Raw genomic sequence first — 18,629 nt, 5'->3', positions numbered from 1 at the left:
AATCTGTCTAACTAATGAAGTTTTATTTGAAAGGTTTTAGTTCAAATAAGAAACAACCGTATTTATTATATAATAGAGTTTAATGCCTAAAACAGCTATTCTGTGATTTCTGGTCAGAAATATGATGCTGTTATTATTTATTTATTATTATTACTTTCTGTTCTCATATATGGCAGGGTGGGTCAATGTAAAGGTCACCACAGGGCAAGTTTAGCCCATGGGCCCTAGTTTGGACATCTTTGTCCTACTGAACAGCTCTGGGATGAACTGGATCAGAAGGTCAGAAAGAAATCCTTAACTAGTGAAGAATAAAAGGCATGGCAAAGTATTTTACCTGAAAGTTTGGAAAAACGAACTGTTAGAATGCCAAGCATGTATAAATCTGTCAATAAAAATAAAGTGGAACATCTGGACATGTATTTATTGGGTCAAAGTAAATCTTCATATCATTAAATCACTTTGGCTAGAAACAAACGAAACAAGTGTTTCTCAAAAAAACATGAAACTCTGGGTGTTTCCAATTTGTTTGACCGAGAGCATTAGGCAACAATTACAATACTAAACAAAAACAGAAGCATTGTGTCTGATGCATTTTCTTTTATGGAGGATGAAAAATCACATGAATGTGTACATACATTTGTGTCAATTATAATGGTGCAATTAAATTCATGCATTTAATTTATTTGAACATTTACATTATTTGGACTCTATCTATCTATCTATCTATCTATCTATCTATCTATCTATCTATCTATCTATCTATCTATCTATCTATCTATCTATCTATCTATCTATATAACACTGTATGGGGATCTATCTATCTATCTATCTATCTATCTATCTATCTATCTATCTATCTATCTATCTCTCTATCTATCTATCTATCTATCTAACACTGTATGGGGACCTATCTATCTATCTATCTATCTATCTATCTATCTATCTATCTATCTATCTATCTATCTATCTATCTATCTATCTATCTATCTATCTATCCATCCATCCATCCATCCATCCATATAACACTGTATGGGGATCTATCTATCTATCTATCTATCTATCTATCTATCTATCTATCTATCTATCTATCTATCTATCTATCTATCTATCTATCTATCCATCCATCCATCCATCCATTCATCCATATAACACTGTATGGGGATCTATCTATCTATCTATCTATCTATCTATCTATCTATCTATCTATCTATCTATCTATCTATCTATCTATCTATCTATCTATCTATCTATCTATCTATCTATCTATCCAACACTGTATGGGGATCTATCTATCTATCTATCTATCTATCTATCTATCTATCTATCTATCTATCTATCTATCTATCTATCTATCTATCTATCTATCTATCTATCTATCTATCTATCCATCCATCCATCCATCCATCCATCTAACACTGTATGGGTATCTATCTATCTATCTATCTATCTATCTATCTATCTATCTATCTATCTATCTATCTATCTATCTATCTATCTATCTATCTATCTATCTATCTATCTATCCATCCATCCATCCATCTAACACTGTATGGGGATCTATCTATCTATCTATCTATCTATCTATCTATCTATCTATCTATCTATCTATCTATCTATCTATCTATCATTTATTTATTTATTACATTGCTTTTTTTCTCATTTCTGATCATTTTCATGCGACAAATTATTTAACACAGTTTTGCGTCTGTGAGTCGGTTCTTCCAGGCGACTCTTTTTTTCAGGAGTCGGTCTCTGTCTGGAGCAGGAACATGGGGGAGGAGAATCCGCGGCTCGGGGCGTAGTCGGTCCAAGAGCCACGGGTTTGAATGAAAGAAGACGGAAATAGGGGGAAAAGGAAACTAGAACGGGGAGAAACTGTTCCCGAAAGGAAATCGACTCGGAACCGTTTTCTGATCGGATCGGAACCGAGAAAGCGCACGACTCCATTTTTATTTTTCTAATTTTGTTTACAGTTTTGTGATCTCCAGATATTATAAAAGGGGGTCGTTTTTGTTTTGTTTGTTTGGAAGAAATGGGACAAATCCTTGTGCACAGAGACATGGTGCCGAAACCCGTGTATTTCCCTCGGAACCGGTCCAGTTTTAGAGTGCAGCGTGTTTGAGTCGCTCCCATCCTGGTGCTGTGTTGATGAATGGGAGAGCACACACACACACACACACACACACACACACTCTCTCAATGATCTGGGAACATCTCATGGATGGTGGTTTTTGTGTGCATTCCAACAATCCCTGATCTTCTGCAATACTTCAGCATCATCTTTCCCCTCTGTTATAAACCTGGAAAAGGCGTGAAAACACGTCTGATCCGAGTCTCTTTCAGGAGGAAAACAAAAAGCAGCGACTTGTGATTTTATTGTGTTTTTTTTCCGGCATCTCTTTGTGTTGTGATCCTCAAGAGTCCACCAGAGTCCCTCCTGAAGAAAGGTAAGGGCCTTTTTCCTTCTCCTTTTTCTTCTTCTCTTTCTCTTTTTTCTTCACGTTTTCTTTTCCCTGCACTTGTGCATGTTTATTATTAAGTTTGTATGTGTTTTTACTCCTTTTTTTAATTAATGCAAGCATGCATTAATATGTATAGATACATTTCCCCATCACGTCTTGTCCAAACATTGAAAAACTTGGAGAAATTAAAGAAAAAGTTTAATAGTTTTCTTTATTTTTTGCTTATAAATGTTTAATAATGATGATCTGATCTTCCTTTGTCCCAGGGGTTTGAACAGTTTTGCGTAGAAACTCATTTTCTCATTGACCATTTTTTTTATTCATTTTCCTATCCTGTTTATTTTTTAGTTTACTTGTTTATTTATTTACATCTATTTTGCAAACACACACACACACACACACACACACACACACACTGTATCCGTCTCGTGTAGTTTTTCGTTTTAGATTCCGGTCCGGTTGCGTTGTTTCAATGTGGGTGGTCTCTTTATATATTTTAAACAAAATATATATAAAAATAAAGTAAAATACGTGTCATTTTCTTTAGAAAGACGATCCAGTGCATCGTACGTGACATGCACGTGTATTTAGCTCACGCAAAGTATTGTTTCTGTAGTTTTTAAAGCGCAGGCCGCAAAGCAGGCCTCGGGTTTTCGTGGAGTGGGTGGCGGGGGCGTCATGTGACCCTCCCCCGCTATCAGCACTACTACTACCCCGGTGCTTTTAGGCCTTCCGTTTGTTCCTGCTTTATTCGAACCAGCAGTAACCTGAGAGCTTTATTTCTCACCATGACAATAGGTTACTTCCACTATGATGATTTTCTATGCATTTTCTTTTTCATATAAATGTTAATAGGTTCATCATTCATTTTGAAAACTTGTGTTCTTTGTGAATGATCATCTTACAGTTGTGTTTTGTCTTTAACACACCAGGAATAATAGGTAACTCAATATCCCAACCATAACAACCACCTGTGAGACTTTTTCAGGTTATAAATCAAACCCACCACACCTCTCGCATCTCACACACACACACACACACACACACACTCCTCATTCTGTGAGTTGCATTTATCATTTACTCCCTGAATTGGGTCTGAATGCATCATGAGGCCCAGATGACGGTATTGGATACGTCCCAAACCTCACACTACTTCACTACATAGTATAGTATGTTGAAACACGGCACCACTAATGGATTGTACAGTTGATATATTAACATTGATAATGTGCGCTCATGAGCGAACCTGATGCTCACGTTGATATGCGAGGAGAAGCGTAAAACAGTAAAGCTACACCGATCCGATACTGAGATTCTGAACGTTTCAGGGCCAATATCGATCCTGAGTCATTTATTTAATAAGCAGGCATCGGGTGTATTAGTTTCTTTCCGGGATTTGTCGATACTCATGAATCCGATATTGGATTCGTCGTATGAAAAAGTGATATTGAAGAGCCGTACTTATCGAGTTTTGAAGTTTGAAGTTCTCGGCATAATTTGAGACCATCGGATATTGTTTCATTCTCTTTTTACTTTGTCATTAATGCTGTGGTGGTGGGTTTTTTCTTGTGAGTCCCTTCAGATTGATGGGTGGCACGTGTTGGAATCGGCTCTCGACAAATGGTGACTCTGACTCGTCTGATCAGCTTTGTAAACAATTCCTGACGAGTGTGGTTGTGTGTGTGTGTCTGTAGGGTTGTGTGTGTGGGTGAGGGTGAGACAGAAACGCACAAAAAAAAGCAGAGGTTTTCTTAACAAGAAGTCATGCATTCTTCTCGCATGAAATGAATTGGGTCCAGCGAGAGAAAATAGACCACGGTGAATCCTTCGAAACTTCAAGCTTGTTCCTTTTAAGCGTTAGTTCAGGGGTTGACCGCTTTCTGACACACACACACACACACACACGTAGAACTGTACACAAACGGATCTGAGACATTTGGTGTTCATAGTGATTTAGGCCTGTGTGGTCAAAGGTCACATGACCATGGAAACGCAGCCCCCATGTTATTCCCAGCCCTTGTACCCCTTTATTCATTCCCATGGCAATAGCCAAGCTCGGTCACCCCGGATACGACAACCGATGACTGGGGAATGTGTGTATATGTGTGTGCGTGTAAGAGAGAATGATGAGACCTTTCAGTGAGTGTGTGGATTGGAAACGTCCAGGCGTATATTTTTTTTCGAGTGTGTGAGATGAAAAAGTCTCTGTATATTAGATTTTTTTATTTTAGTTCATGTTCAGGAAGTTTCTGTTGTTTGGATGTAAAGTGTATGTGAGCGTAGCTTTGAAATCATAAACTTGATTTGTTGCCGTTGTTGAATGCCCAGATAAGTTTGTTGTTTTTAACGCTATTGTGTCGCTGTTAGAGTTTCACAGTGTGCTGAGAGTTTCTGAAATCGTTTCCTTTCGGAGCTCTTTGTCTAAACCTCCCCTGGTTTAACCCCCCGGCAGCTCTCAGAGCAATTCCACTCAGTTGTAATAGTATCTGTGATTTTTTTTTTATCTCCTCTTTTTTTTAGTTTTTACTAACTGTAGTACTTTTGTTCATACCAGCACATGGACACTTAATGACAATTACATCACACTGAGTCACTTTAATCTGTACTTCTGTCATACATATCTGTCATAAATAACCATCCATCCATTCTGTTTAATTAATGTATGTGTATATACATATATACTTTTTGCTTGTGTGTGTGTGTGTGTGTGTGTGTGTGTGTGTGTGTGTGTGTGTGTGTGTGTGTGTGTGTGTGTGAAATTTTAATTTTATTATACATTAATACTTATTTTATAAATTGTTACTTTTTAATTTTTGATCTTTATATTGTATTTCTTTCATGTTTAACATTTGGACAGTTGTAAAAAGCTTTTCACTGTCATACTCTGTATGAACGTGTATCGTGACAAATAAACTTTGAATTTACATACCGAAAAAAAAGCATAAACCCATCCGTAATTCTTAATGGTAAAATTAAAACTCATTCCAGTGGCATTTTCGATGGTTTCGATAAAATTGGGGTGTAATTACCTGAAACCCCATACAAACCCAGGCTGAACAAATCATACATTTATTTCTTAATGGCAAGTGGAAGATTTAGTGTGTGTCCCAGTCTCATATTTTGATTGGATGACAACTAAGTAGATGAATAATGGTAGCTGGAGTAATATAACTAAATGTATGTAGTTAGTTAGGCTATATAAGTGCATTAATACAGCAAGTTTTACGTGCTCCCATTCCAGCGTTGAACTATGGTCTTCTGTCTTTACATCTCATCTAGAAGACATCTGAGACTTTGACATTGTATTAATTATGCATTAATACCTTGCTTTGCTTCAAACTACCAGATTCCCAAAGATCTCCTGTGTGTGCGCTAGTTAACTCCCGGAAGCCCAGCCCACTGACTTTTCCCGCTCTAAGGGTGTCTCAGATAATACAAACGATCGTATGAGAATCGATAACATGCCCTGAGGTGGAGTTACTGAGTGTGTGGAGAAAAATCCAGTGCAACTGCTAATACAAAGTGTTTCTACCTCAGGTTTATAGATATGTCGAAGAAAACCAGACGCTTGTCTCTAATACTGTGTTTTTTATTAGTCAGGTGCACGTGTGATGCCAGTAAAGTTATGACACGCTGGTGTGAACCTGACAGGCTGTAATTATCCTAATTCCTCAAGGTTGAAGGTGATGACCAAAAATGCACATGTTGGTTTATGTGTAAATGATTTATAAATGGACCTTTTTTCCCCCCTATAATAGTAATCACAATCTAATCCAAGCATAAATATGGATTTTTCTGTAAAATAAAAAATGAACCTGAGGTCAAGAGATACCACGGGTAAAGAAAACACAAAATGTGTCATTTCAAGTCGTGCATGAATATGAAGCAGGAGAGCTTTAAGATGCGATGATCCAGGATTTGTGAAAGTGACTTCCTGAAGTTTGTAAGAGCAAGAAATCTCCTACGGGAAGTGTTTCATTATCAGACTGTAGTAGACGAGATGAGTGCAGGATTAAATAAGCTGCAGAAGCGAGGTGTTTGTTCTGCGTGTGTGCGACAGCCCTGAAGGCAGGAAGCTAGCAGGAGTGGATGTGATCTGTGCATGTTTGGGCAGGTTGAAGACTTTTTCAGCTTCTGCGTTTCAAAACATTTTCCAGGCAGACTTTCTTTACATATTAAGAAATTTTACTATATTTGTGTGTATTATCATGAGTTGACTCGTGATGAATCGTGACTCACATTTATATCTGTTAAAAATTTGCTTTTAAATGAATACGTTTCAAGTTTTTAATACTCATTTGCATGGATGTAAAATACTTGCATGCAAATGTATGTTTGTTATTAGTGAAACCAAATTCAACATGGAGACACAATATTCTTGTAAATGTTTGAAAGCTATTATGGTGTTTTTAAATCATAAGGACACCACATGGAACTTTTGCTACGTTTCCACACGGACGCTTTTAATTGCCGGATCTGCGCATCACGATTGATTTTGGTGCTGATTTGAGACTCATCAGTAAAACAAATGTTTTTTCTATTTACCCTGAGTAAAGAAAGGAGGTCGAGAATAAATGCTTAAACGTTTAAACATTATTTATTTATATTTTTTAATATTAAAATGGTCAAACAGAAATGTGCACGCGCTAATGGCGCGTTAATCAAGTTAGTGCCGTTAACACAGATTCGCGATTGGCTGTGAAAAACCGTATACCCTGTCTAATAAGATCAGCTAAATCTCACTTCTTTTTTTTCCCCTTCCTCCCTCCCCTCTAGAGATTAGTCTTCCCTCATCTCTCCAGCCTCCAAAATAGATTCTCTCAGGAGTAAAGTTGAGCTCCTGAAGCTGCCTCTCGCTCTCTCGTCCAAATCCATCTCGGAGCGTAAAACCCAGCTGGCCGGAGCAACAGAGCGGCACAGGGGCGGAGCTGGGGTCCACAAACCCCGCCCACTGGCCCCCGACATGGACAACGAGTCGCAGTACTCGGGCTATTCCTACAAGTCGTCGCATTCTCGTAGCTCTCGCAAGCACAGGTGTGTACACACACACACACACACACACACACACACTTGTAGATTAACATTCCTCCCATTTGTCTTCAGAAACACCTCCAGTGTCCTGATAGCACCACATTTTCTCAAAATATTTGAGTAATTACATTGATGGCTGTATGCTGAGCACCTTTTATTTTAATTATATACAGCGAGACTATGAGAAAAGCTAGTACAACTCGAGAGCTTTAAATAAATAGGTTACTCATATCGAAAGCGAAAAGCCTGGTCTGTAAACAATGGATGACCTTTAGACCTGGGGGCTGTAGACCACATTTAACAAAAACCCAAAGTGGGCTCTCAACAACAGGTGGAAGGTTTCGGTATGATTCGTTTGTGGTAGAACCATGATGAAACAATTATCTCCAGTTTATTATTTGTAGCCTACCCCTCATCCTCCACCCACTACTAGTGGTCTCTCTCCAGTCAGTTATTGAGAAGCATGGCTGTGATTCTTATCAATACATGAGAAAAAAAAACAGTGTAAGAATAAATACGTTTGAATCGAGGACAGGCTGACCTCAGCAAACCATGGGAAGCAATAAAGGTGTGTGTGTGTGTGTGTGTGTGTGTGTGTGTGTGTGTGTGTGTGTGTGTGTGTGTGTGTGTGTGTGTGTGTGTGTGTGTGTGTGTGTGTGTGTGTGTGTGTGTGTGTGTGTATGTGTATATATATATATATATATATATATATATATATTTTTTTTTTTGTTTGTTTATTTTTAAGCCCTTAAACCTCAACTGTTCAATTATAGTAAATAATTTAAATGAGAATTGTGAATCTGCCAAATGTCGTAAATGTGCGTGCAGACAACTGCAACGTTCACAAACCACAAAACTTTGTCCTGATAAAATAGCGTTATGAGAATAGTTTTTTGTCATGAGGGGAAAGAAAATAGGCCATGACCTATTGGGGCTTCCGTACAACCCACATTTCTTTCAAACAATTCATTATTCTAAGAGCTGTGGTTGAAGTTGTAATTTTGGTTGAAGTCTGAAGTGACTTTAAAAGTTTTATAATGGAAATGAAATGCTCCTTTGGATCCTTTGAAATGATCATTTTTGCACCTACATTTACACGTGTGGTCCTTTGCCCCACATTTATACGCAAAGCGACTTGCAGATAATAAAACTAGGCAGCTTTGTGCTTCAGCTTAGTAACTTTAGCACCGAATCACCGCTGCACCTGAACATGCATTTTAAAAAAAAGTGTATATTAAACTAAAAGTTGTGTAAAAGAATGCATATGTTTATATAAGTTTGTTCCCGATAATTGTACGTTTGTCCCAGACGATCGAGCCAGTGGTGAATGTGGTGAGGAAACTCCCCGAGAGGGCATTAGGAAGAAACCTTGAGAGGAACCGGACTCAAACCCAATGTTCATTCATTACAGTTTTTATCATTGTTGCGGTGTTCGGTGATAAACGCAAACCTGTCCATACAAACTGTGGTCCTGAGCCATTGTAGAAGAAATGTTATATACTGATATTAAATACAGCACTGATGCACTGAAAAAACATAATTATCATTATGGGCTGTCACTAATTTAGGGAGAACACTGGTAGTTCTCTGTGAACTCAGACATAAATCCAAAACGGTATCATCCTCGTTTTATAGCACATCTGCAAAGAATCGACGGGAAGAACCCGAGTCGACTACCAATCGAATCATCTGAGTCAGGGTGTGTGTTGAGTGTTTTTCATATAAGGCTCCATTGACTATTAAACACATCTTGTTGGACTCTAATTTTTCACGATACTGTTAGGAAACGATTTCAGTTAGAAGCATGTTTACAAGAGATCTTTCATAATGTGTTTTAAGTTTTTTTATGCCTCATGTAAATCTGAAATGTCTTGAATTTTAGATTTGACGGTGTCAATAAACAAATGTATTTCACGCAGTAACACAATGCGGCGCTCTTGATGTGATGTCGAACGTTTGTGTTGATTTTTCAGGGATCGCAGAGACAGACACCGCTCTAAGAGCAGAGACAGCAGAGGGGACAAATCGGTCACAATCCAGGCTCCCGGAGAGCCGCTACTCGACACAGAGTCCACTCGTGGAGATGACCGGGTGAGTCAAGTGTTCAGACCAACAAAATGCACTACAAGGATATAAATCATGTTTGTAGGTTTAATGAATCGTGTGTCCAATTAGCCGACGTTGGGGCTTGAACTTAAATCCCTTTGGCACTTTCAGACATAGTGTTGTCATTCTTGCCTGGTGTCTGTTCCCCATTGTGTTTCTTGAGGTAACGTTTCAGCATTTGTGCTTGAGGTGGTTTTAGCGTGACTAAAAAAGGGAATCCTAGTTCATTTTTAGTGTGAAAGTGTTTCAGTTCTGCATCAGTTACCTTGAGGGAAGTGAATCAAACGTCAAACCACATATGCTAACGACTCGGACAAAAATTATTTAAAGCTGGAGGCGATATAAAAATTGTTGGAGAGATGGCGCTGTGTTCATCATGCTCGGATGATCTCTGCGATTTCCACACAAACACACACACCTGCCCGGACTTGCTTATCTTTGCTTGTCGCTCAATCCTCAACTAGTAAATACGACTGGAAGTTTACACTGGGACAGTTTGCGCAAAAGGAATGTTGATACGAACGCCGTCATGCCGACTATGGAGCCGGTCAAAATTCCATGTGCGCTGGAACCCTGCCACGATTGTGCCTGTGAATGTAAACGTAACTCATGTTCAGGTCTGCACTCGTTCAATGGACCAAAGTAACCCCCATGTTGTAATAGGCTTCGGTTTCCACAACACAGCCGCCCATGAATTCTTTGCATTCGGATGTATCCTCAAAAAAGCCACCAAAGTGAAGAACGTCGACGCGTGTTTATTATAGCAGCAAAAATGGCGACTGTTTTTTCTCTGCGTGATTTTGGTGTCGTAAAATGGCAATAAGCAACAGGTTTCCTTACAATCAAGCCAGACTGAAGCAGAAGTGACACCGAATCACCCCTCGCATGTGAAAACCACTTTTTCCTTTTAAAAGGTCAACACTGTTTTTGTGCCATAGTGAAAATAGACTCTGCAAACAGACTAACATGTTGAAGCATATTTGGAATTCTTTTTTTGACCGTTGAGACTGCGAGGAGCTTGAAAAACCTTCAGTGATGTCTAAAAAAAGAAGACATAAGTGTATAAAGTACCAGATAATTATATGCATTTAACATCTACTTAAACCAAAGAAACTGTTCGACTGAAGTGTGTGTGAATAGATGTAGTGGAGTTGCACCATGTAGAGGTCGACAATAGTGGATTTTACTGATAGCTAGGTTGGATCGTACTTGGCGATAACCGATAAATCAATCAGTAGATTTTAAAATGTATACTGGATAAATAAAACCCAACCACTTCATGTACAATTGTACTGAATTTTTATTACAAAAAAATCAAATAAATTAAAAAAACACTACTGAATGGTGAAAATGTGCCTAATGAAATAAACATGACTATATTTGTTATTTTAATAAATATTGAGGGAAGGTACACTTCAAATAAATGAAAAGTTCTATCCAAAACTAATATATAAAAAAAAAAAACCCGACACTTTAAATAAATTGCAGATGGCATCAGTGATTCGCCTCTAGGGGCCGCTTTCGTACTATATAACACGACCCGGAAAAACTATTAATAGGGATTTTTGCAGGTAGTTTGTTGCCGATTAATCAACAAAACCGGCAAATTGATCGCCCTCTAGTGTCAAATCTTGATATTCTTACTGCCTAACTGTCCTTACCCTAAATTTATCAGATGATCACATTAAAACATAATGAAAATGTGGATTTTTCACTAGAGATCTGATCTCCTTGCAGGATGATAACTGGGGTGAGACGACTACAGTCGTCACCGGAACGTCCGAGCACAGTGTCTCCAACGAAGACTTGACACGAGCTTCCAAAGAGCTAGAGGACTCGTCTCCGCTACAGTGCAAGCGATTCGCGGGGCCGATTCTGAGCGGCGTGCTGGGTCTCTTCGCCCTGCTCACGCCCCTCGCCTTCCTGCTGCTGCCTCAGGCGCTGTGGCGGGACACGCTGGAGCCTTGCGGCACGCCCTGCGAAGGCCTGTACGTCTCGCTTGCTTTCAAGCTGCTGGTGCTGGCCATCTCGACGTGGGCTCTGTTCCTGAAGGCCCCGCGTGCCACCCTGCCACGCTTCTTTGTCTTTCGCTGCCTGCTGCTGGCGCTCGTCTTCCTCTTTGTGGCCTCTTACTGGCTGTTCTACGGCGTCCGTGTGCTGGAGCCTCGGGAGCGGGATTACCGCGGTATCGTGGGATACGCCGTGTCTCTGGTGGACGCGCTGCTCTTCATTCAATACCTGGCGCTGGTCCTGCTGGAGGTGCGGCACCTGCGGCCCGCTTTCTGCCTCAAGGTCGTGCGCACTACAGATGGAGCCAGCCGCTTCTACAACATCGGCCATCTTAGGTACGTGTTTGTTTGTTTTATGGGGAAAAACAGGTCCTAGATCATTGGAGAAGGATGCAGTCTGATATTAAATAGCAGTCTGATATATCAAATTAGACTTTTCTCTTTTACTCTGATGTATATTTGGGGACACAAATTTCCACGAATGACTGGTAAACTTTCACTTGGTCACTGAGGAAGATATAGATTTTGTTGCCACATATTAATGTATAAAAGTGTACTGACAGTGTTTAAATCCCACTTTAAAGCAGATAGTTTTAGTTACCAACTAGAAAACAATATTTGCATTTTAGAAATATATAATAATAGTAATAATAATAGTTTTTATTTTATGTAGCGCTTTTAAAGTTTCATCTCAAAGCGCTTTCCAAGCATAAAAGAAATGTAAATATTGACATAAAATAATGACAAATACTGCTAATAATAAATATTAGTATTAAGATTAAAATAGATAAATAAGAAAAGATCACATAAAAGCTATTCTAAAATTTTAAAACACTGAAAGGTTCAGCGAGCCTAATCTCAGTGTGGAGGGAAATCCACAGGATTGGTTCATGCGAGGAAAAAACCTGATATAACCCATAAAGGGTAGGAGGAACAACTAAAACCAGAGTCGGAGGAGCGGAGATCACGCCTTGGAGTGCAGACAGTTTAAATTTGTCAAATAATAATGTGCCATTCCATGTAGCATAAGAATTTTAAAACCTGTACGGACTCCAAAACCGGAAAAATATGCTCACAAGACCTAGTCTTTTTCAAATCCTGGCATCTGGTCTTTGAAAATGTGAATGTTTTGAGTGCTACTGAAACCTATTCCTGTGTGTTTTTTTTTTTTTTATATTCTCATTGGCTCATTACATCAAAGAAATTATTAGTGTATAAAGGATCTTCACTGCAATTCACTCTATGACCACTGGATGGAGTATACAACCACTAATGTGTCCATATGGACACACTCAATCAACATGTTATAAACTTTATGTTCATGATAAGGAGACCTTCTGATGATGATGATGATGATGATTTTTTTTTTTATTGTAAATGTGTTCTGTTCCAGTATCCAGCGAGCTGCAGTGTGGGTATTGGATCAATACTACAGTGACTTCCCTGTCTATAATCCAGCTCTCCTAAACCTGCCCAAGTCCATCCTCTCCAAAAAGATGTCTGGCTTCAAGGTTTATTCCCTTGAAGGTGAGCAAACATGAGCAGATTTTTTAGGTTTTACTCTTAGCACCACATTAGCCAAAAAAAAATGTTTTGACGTAATGTTTAATTGTAAAATAACTGCTTTTCTGAGGAAACAGACGTTTCTTAACTCTTGTGGTTTTTAGTTGCAACGGCAGTAATCAAAAGCTACATTTTGTGCAACTGCCACACTTTCATCACAGGAAGTTTTTATCTATAAATACACACACATCTATGTATATTAGATATGTTTGTAAAGATAGATGCATGTGGGGTGTGTGTGTGTGTGTGTGTGTGTGTGTGTGTGTGTGTGTGTGTGTGTGTGTGTGTGTGTGTGTGTGTGTGTGTACATATATACATAGTTTTCAGTTAAATTACATGGCATTTGTGTATCTGGTGAAATGTATTGACGATAGTTTTCACATGCTTTCATCATGTACCAATATTTCACACTTAAGTTTCAGTACACATCCCACACAGCTAATTCTAACACATGGCATTTACTCTGCACTGCTATTGCAAGCGTTTATAGCAATTTCAGTTGATCATGAACACACTTCGTGGTAAGAGTGCAGTGGACTCCCCAACCCCCCACCGGAAGTGACTGTGTTTCGGCATGCGGCTTAGAACAAAAAGCGTGCGTTTAAAATTATCTTTAAGGTTCTTTGACGAGAAAATGGTGGTAAAAATAGTGTAGTAATCATTAGACCCACCCTCACAAGCTGGAAAAAACAAGATCCAAAAAGTCCCAGTGTCCCTTCAATATTATCAGTAAGTGCAATGACGCTTCAGAAAATGTGGATGTGAGACAGCGATTTGTCATTTCCCCAAAAGCAGCCTTTCTTTTTTTTTTTTTTTTTTTACATGTGGTAAAGTGTGTGTTCTCTACCGATTAAACACTAAATTAACATTGCAGGAAATGGTGGCTTATTATTTATTATGAATAAAATGTGTTTCAGCAGTATATATGAGGGCTATTAGTACCACTGTACCGTCTTGCCCTTGTTCATTATTATCTCAATCTCTTAAGTGATCACACAACATCTCAGTTTAGAGACAAACTAATACATTTTTTGCTCCTTTACAGAGAACAGCACCAATAACTCGACCGGCCAGTCCCGGGCGATGATCGCAGCAGCCGCACGCAGACGTGACAACTCCCATAACGAGTACTATTACGAGGAAGCCGAGATGGAGCGGCGGATCCGCAAACGCAAGGCCAGGTGAGGGTCGTTCCGCCTTTCCAACTCTTAATTACGGCCTGATGCGGTGGTTATTGCTCCGTGATCAGCCCCGCTTAAGAGCATGCTTTTGTGTTTGGTGCATTAGGCTGGTAGTGGCCGTAGAGGAAGCCTTTACACACATCAGGCGACTCCAGGAGGAGGAGGCGGCTGTGACCCCTAAGCACCCGCGCGAGGTGATGGACCCCCGCGAAGCTGCCCAGGCCATCTTTGCACCCATGGCACGCGCCATGCAGAAGTACCTGCGCACCACACGCCAGCAGCCTTATCACAGCATGGAGAGCATCATCTCGCACCTGCAGTTCTGCATCACGCACAACATGACGCCCAAAGTGAGTCTATAATAATAATAATAATAATGAAACCCATTTGTATACAGACTTCTGACTATAGAAATGTACGAATTCTATACAATATAGAATGATCAAAAGAATTCAACATATAGAGATGTAGTTTTTCAATATCCATCAGCATGATTACTAATGTGTTCATAAACAAGTTCATATTTAGAGACGTGTGGTTTAGACACCTCATCGCCTGTTTTGTGTTTCCGAGCAACACAATGACGTTTGATGGCGTTTCGTTCCCCATTAAAAAGATATGGTATCATCACAGTGACTCGCTTATCAGCGCTAACTTGCTGCGTGTGGTTTTAATTTCACACTTAAAGCATTCTCTCGTTTTACTCAACCGTTAAACCCGAATTTCACAATTTCACGATTCAACTTTTGTTCAAAACGTTATTTATGCATTTGTAACTGCAGGTTAAAGCATCACGTCCCTCTGAGCTGCGTTAAACGGTGTGTGAGTGCGTCTAAATGCCACTTCAGACGCACCTTCTGTTTTCTCTTCGTTGCAAAGATGATCAAGATTTTGTCAATATCGCACCCCTTTACTGTCATGTGGCAACGGTGTGTGTGTGTGTGTGTGTGTGTGTGTGTGTGTATATATATTGTATATATTATTTATTTATTTATTTTGTCGCACTATAACTGTCTAATGCGCGATAATAAAATGTTGCATTCGGTCGAACTTGGAAACCCAAACCTGTTCCAGCATGGTGATGCCCCTGTGCACAAAGTGAGCTCCTTGAAGATGAGGTTTACATGCTTTGGAGAGGAAGAATCTCTGCTATAAAGCACTGATCTCATCCCTACTGAACACCTTTGGGATGAATGTGAATGCTGACTGCACCCCAGGTCTCAGTACCTGCCTTTCATAATACCAATGTGGCTGAGGAACACAAAAATCCATAATCTAGTGGAACATCTTCCTAGAAGAGTGGAGGGAATTATAAGAGTAAATTGGGATTAAATGTGGAATGCAATGCACAAACATCACATACCGTACTTATGACCAGGTGTCCAAATAATTTTGGAAATATAGTGTGTGTGTGTGTGTGTGTGTGTGTGTGTGTGTGTGTGTGTGTGTGTGTGTGTATATATGTATATGTGTATATATGTATATCACACACACACACACACACTTTGTTGAAATGTATTTTGGCAGCTACAAACCTGTTCCTCTTTTATCTGTAATGCTGTGACTGAAAGTTTTATTACAGGCCAATTCTACAGATTTTTATCCTCAATGGAGGACATAAAGATGCTTAAAACGTATCAGCGCTCACAGGCAGATTACATGGTGTTCTGTGATGTAACGCTGAACGTTCTTTATTCTTCTCGCTGTGCTTCAGGCCTTTTTGGAGCGTTACCTGATGGCCGGTCCCACCATGCAGTACCAGCGGGAGAACGGCAGGGGACGCCAGTGGACCCTTGTCAGCGAGGAACCCGTGACGTCGTCCCTGCGTCAGGGCCTCGTGTTTTCTCTCCGACGCCTCGACTTCTCCCTCGTCGTCACGGTGACTGCTCTTCCCTTTTTGACGTTGGGAGAAGAGTTCATTGATCCCAAGAGTCACAAATTTGTTATGAGGCTGCAGTCTGAGACGTCTGTGTAGGAGGTGTACAAAGTGAAGAGGAAGAAGGCTCATGGTCAAGAGGGAAAGCACCACTTCTTTTTTTTTTTTTTTTTTTTTTTATCGCTGAGCCTTTTTTTTTTTTATTATTCATCTCTTTTTGTTTTATTTGTTTCTAACCGTTCGTAGACATTTCAGATTTGAGTTTTCTACGACGACACAAAGATGGTGTCACTGTTCAAAGCTGAGGGCCTTCAGAAAAGAAGTTGCTTAATAGAGATGTTTGTGCAACTCGACTCACATTGACACCCACAGTGAAACTGCTCATCTTGCTGAGCTGTGGGGGCAAAAGTGTCAAATCCCCAGACCAAGTGTCCTTTATTTCAACAAGTTTGCAAACTTGGACTTCTTTTTTTAATTTTTTTTTTTTATAGGTCAAACGCACTGCGGACTGTAGATGCATCAGTTTATAGCTGTAAAGGCTTTATATCGGTGATCGAGTTTGCTGTTTGGTTTGGATTCACTCTGCATATGATTAAACAAACCGAACGCTAAAATTAACGTCTTTAAAACGTCGTTTTTATATCGTTGAGCCGCCGGGCAGAAACAAGCCGAAAACACTCACTGGGGGTTTTTTATTTTTGTTTTTGTTTTCTTGTCCAAATAACCAGAAACATGTTTTTGCAATACTCCGGATCTGTGCTTCGCCTCACTTAAACAGCTCACATCTCCAATTTAAGTCTCGATGTGATCCATTTCTTGCAGACGAGGCAATTAACGCCTTTATTCTCACGTGGTGATATAGCAGGGTTCTATTCAAATACACTCAACACTTTGTGTGTGTGTAAAAGTGTGCCGTCAGAAAATGAATCATCGAACGTTCAAGCAGCTCTGTTTTCCTGCCACAGGTTGCCCATAGCAGCGTATCAACAGTGTAGTGAATATAAAGTAAAACATAAAAGCTGAACCGAAGTTTTTTCCGAATAATCGAGTGAATCAAGGCACCCGGTTGGTTGGAATTAGCTGCTTCCTAGACCTCAATGGCAGCGAATCGTAGCCTCTCTTTTTTTTTTATACACTACTGTAATGATGAACCTCTCTACTGTGCTTTACATCAAACTTGTCTACAGTTTCATCTTTACAACCAATATGTTTACTCTTCTCATGAACTGGAAACACTCCATACGTCGCTCACGTGTGTAAATTGCAGCCCCGTGTCACAGGGGCTCATAAAAAAACGCGTCTGTCCTCTAGAGAACGTGTTCACCCTCGAAATGCCGACGCTGCTACTCTTAGCATTATGCAAATGAGATCAGGACTGCGTTCGCCTTCACTCCTAATGACTCAATGTTTTAGAGTGGGTTTTTCTTTTAAATAAATCAAGGGGCCTTTTTTTGTTGTTGAAAAAATCAAAACTGCTTCATGCAATTACAAAAGATTCCTCCGAATGAGGAAGGAAAATGTTGGGTAATTTTTGTAAGTCACAAGGTTGTCAATCATGTGTTTGTGTAAAACTACAGCTCAGGTCCGTGTGTGTCAGAGCGGAAATTCACGTCACGTTCGTTTTGGACCCAGAGGAGCACGAAACTTGTGCTAGTTTGCCTTACAATTCGAACAAATCCCTTTACCAGCCTCACACCGCATGCTGAGGCCTTTAGCACACACTACACTTTTTATACATGTATTTTGGCAGCTGTAAACCTGTTTCTCTTTTTGTACATAAATAAAATGTCTTTCTTTTTTTTATTTTTTTTTTTTAAAGAACATTTTTAATGCTGTGGGAGACTGAAAGTTTTATTACATGTAGGTTGTTTTTAAAAGAACCTCCGAGTTCTTCTTTAGGCCTAATGCATGCACATAGGTAATGAAGTTTTGTAACATTTGTACTCTTCACCTTGTTCTTTTAAAATGAAGCTAAGCCTTTAACCTTTTTTTTTTTTTTTTTTTTTTTATTTCCCAAAAAGAAAATCCTGAAATAGTGTGTTGTAAAGAGATTTGTAGATTTTGTTATTGTGTGAATTTTCTTTTTGTATTATTTTGATAATTTTAGAACTAAAAATGTTACAGGCTTTTTAAATAAATGATCTTGACTTGGTTTACAAATTTGGTATTTATTCGTGTTTTTCTTTTTATAAATGGACCCTAATTTTGGTCCATGGATTTTAGCTATAAAAAAGTTTTATCTGTAAGAAATGATCACTAGTACAAGATGGAGTTCTCTCAGTAACACTCAGTAGCTCTATAGTTTGTGTGTAACTGTGGTCCTCCACCCACATCCTCCTCTTCACTTCCGCTGCAGATTGAGGTCCATGCAGGGGCAACAGTTCGAAGTGTCTTGACAGAA

The 18,629-nt window shown here is 39.4% G+C and overlaps 1 protein-coding gene across 1 annotated transcript; it reads left to right on the top strand.

Moving 5' to 3' along the window:
* The first annotated feature begins 1,761 nt into the window (after positions 1–1,761).
* Positions 1,762–18,388, top strand: vangl2 (VANGL planar cell polarity protein 2). Its single transcript, XM_083542797.1, has 8 exons — positions 1,762–2,447; positions 7,239–7,496; positions 9,467–9,584; positions 11,337–11,944; positions 13,002–13,135; positions 14,217–14,352; positions 14,459–14,702; positions 16,067–18,388. The coding sequence occupies exons 2-8, from the start codon at positions 7,426–7,428 to the stop codon at positions 16,325–16,327; spliced, it is 1,572 nt and encodes a 523-aa protein (XP_083398923.1). The 5' UTR covers positions 1,762–2,447; positions 7,239–7,425; the 3' UTR covers positions 16,328–18,388.
* The last annotated feature ends 241 nt before the right edge of the window (positions 18,389–18,629 follow it).

This window comes from Silurus aristotelis, assembly GCF_946808225.1.
Source record: "Silurus aristotelis genome assembly, chromosome: 5".
Classification (NCBI taxonomy): Eukaryota; Metazoa; Chordata; class Actinopteri; order Siluriformes; family Siluridae; genus Silurus; species Silurus aristotelis.
The sequence above is the reverse complement of the archived record's forward strand: the minus strand, read 5'-3'. Positions and strand labels throughout refer to the sequence as shown.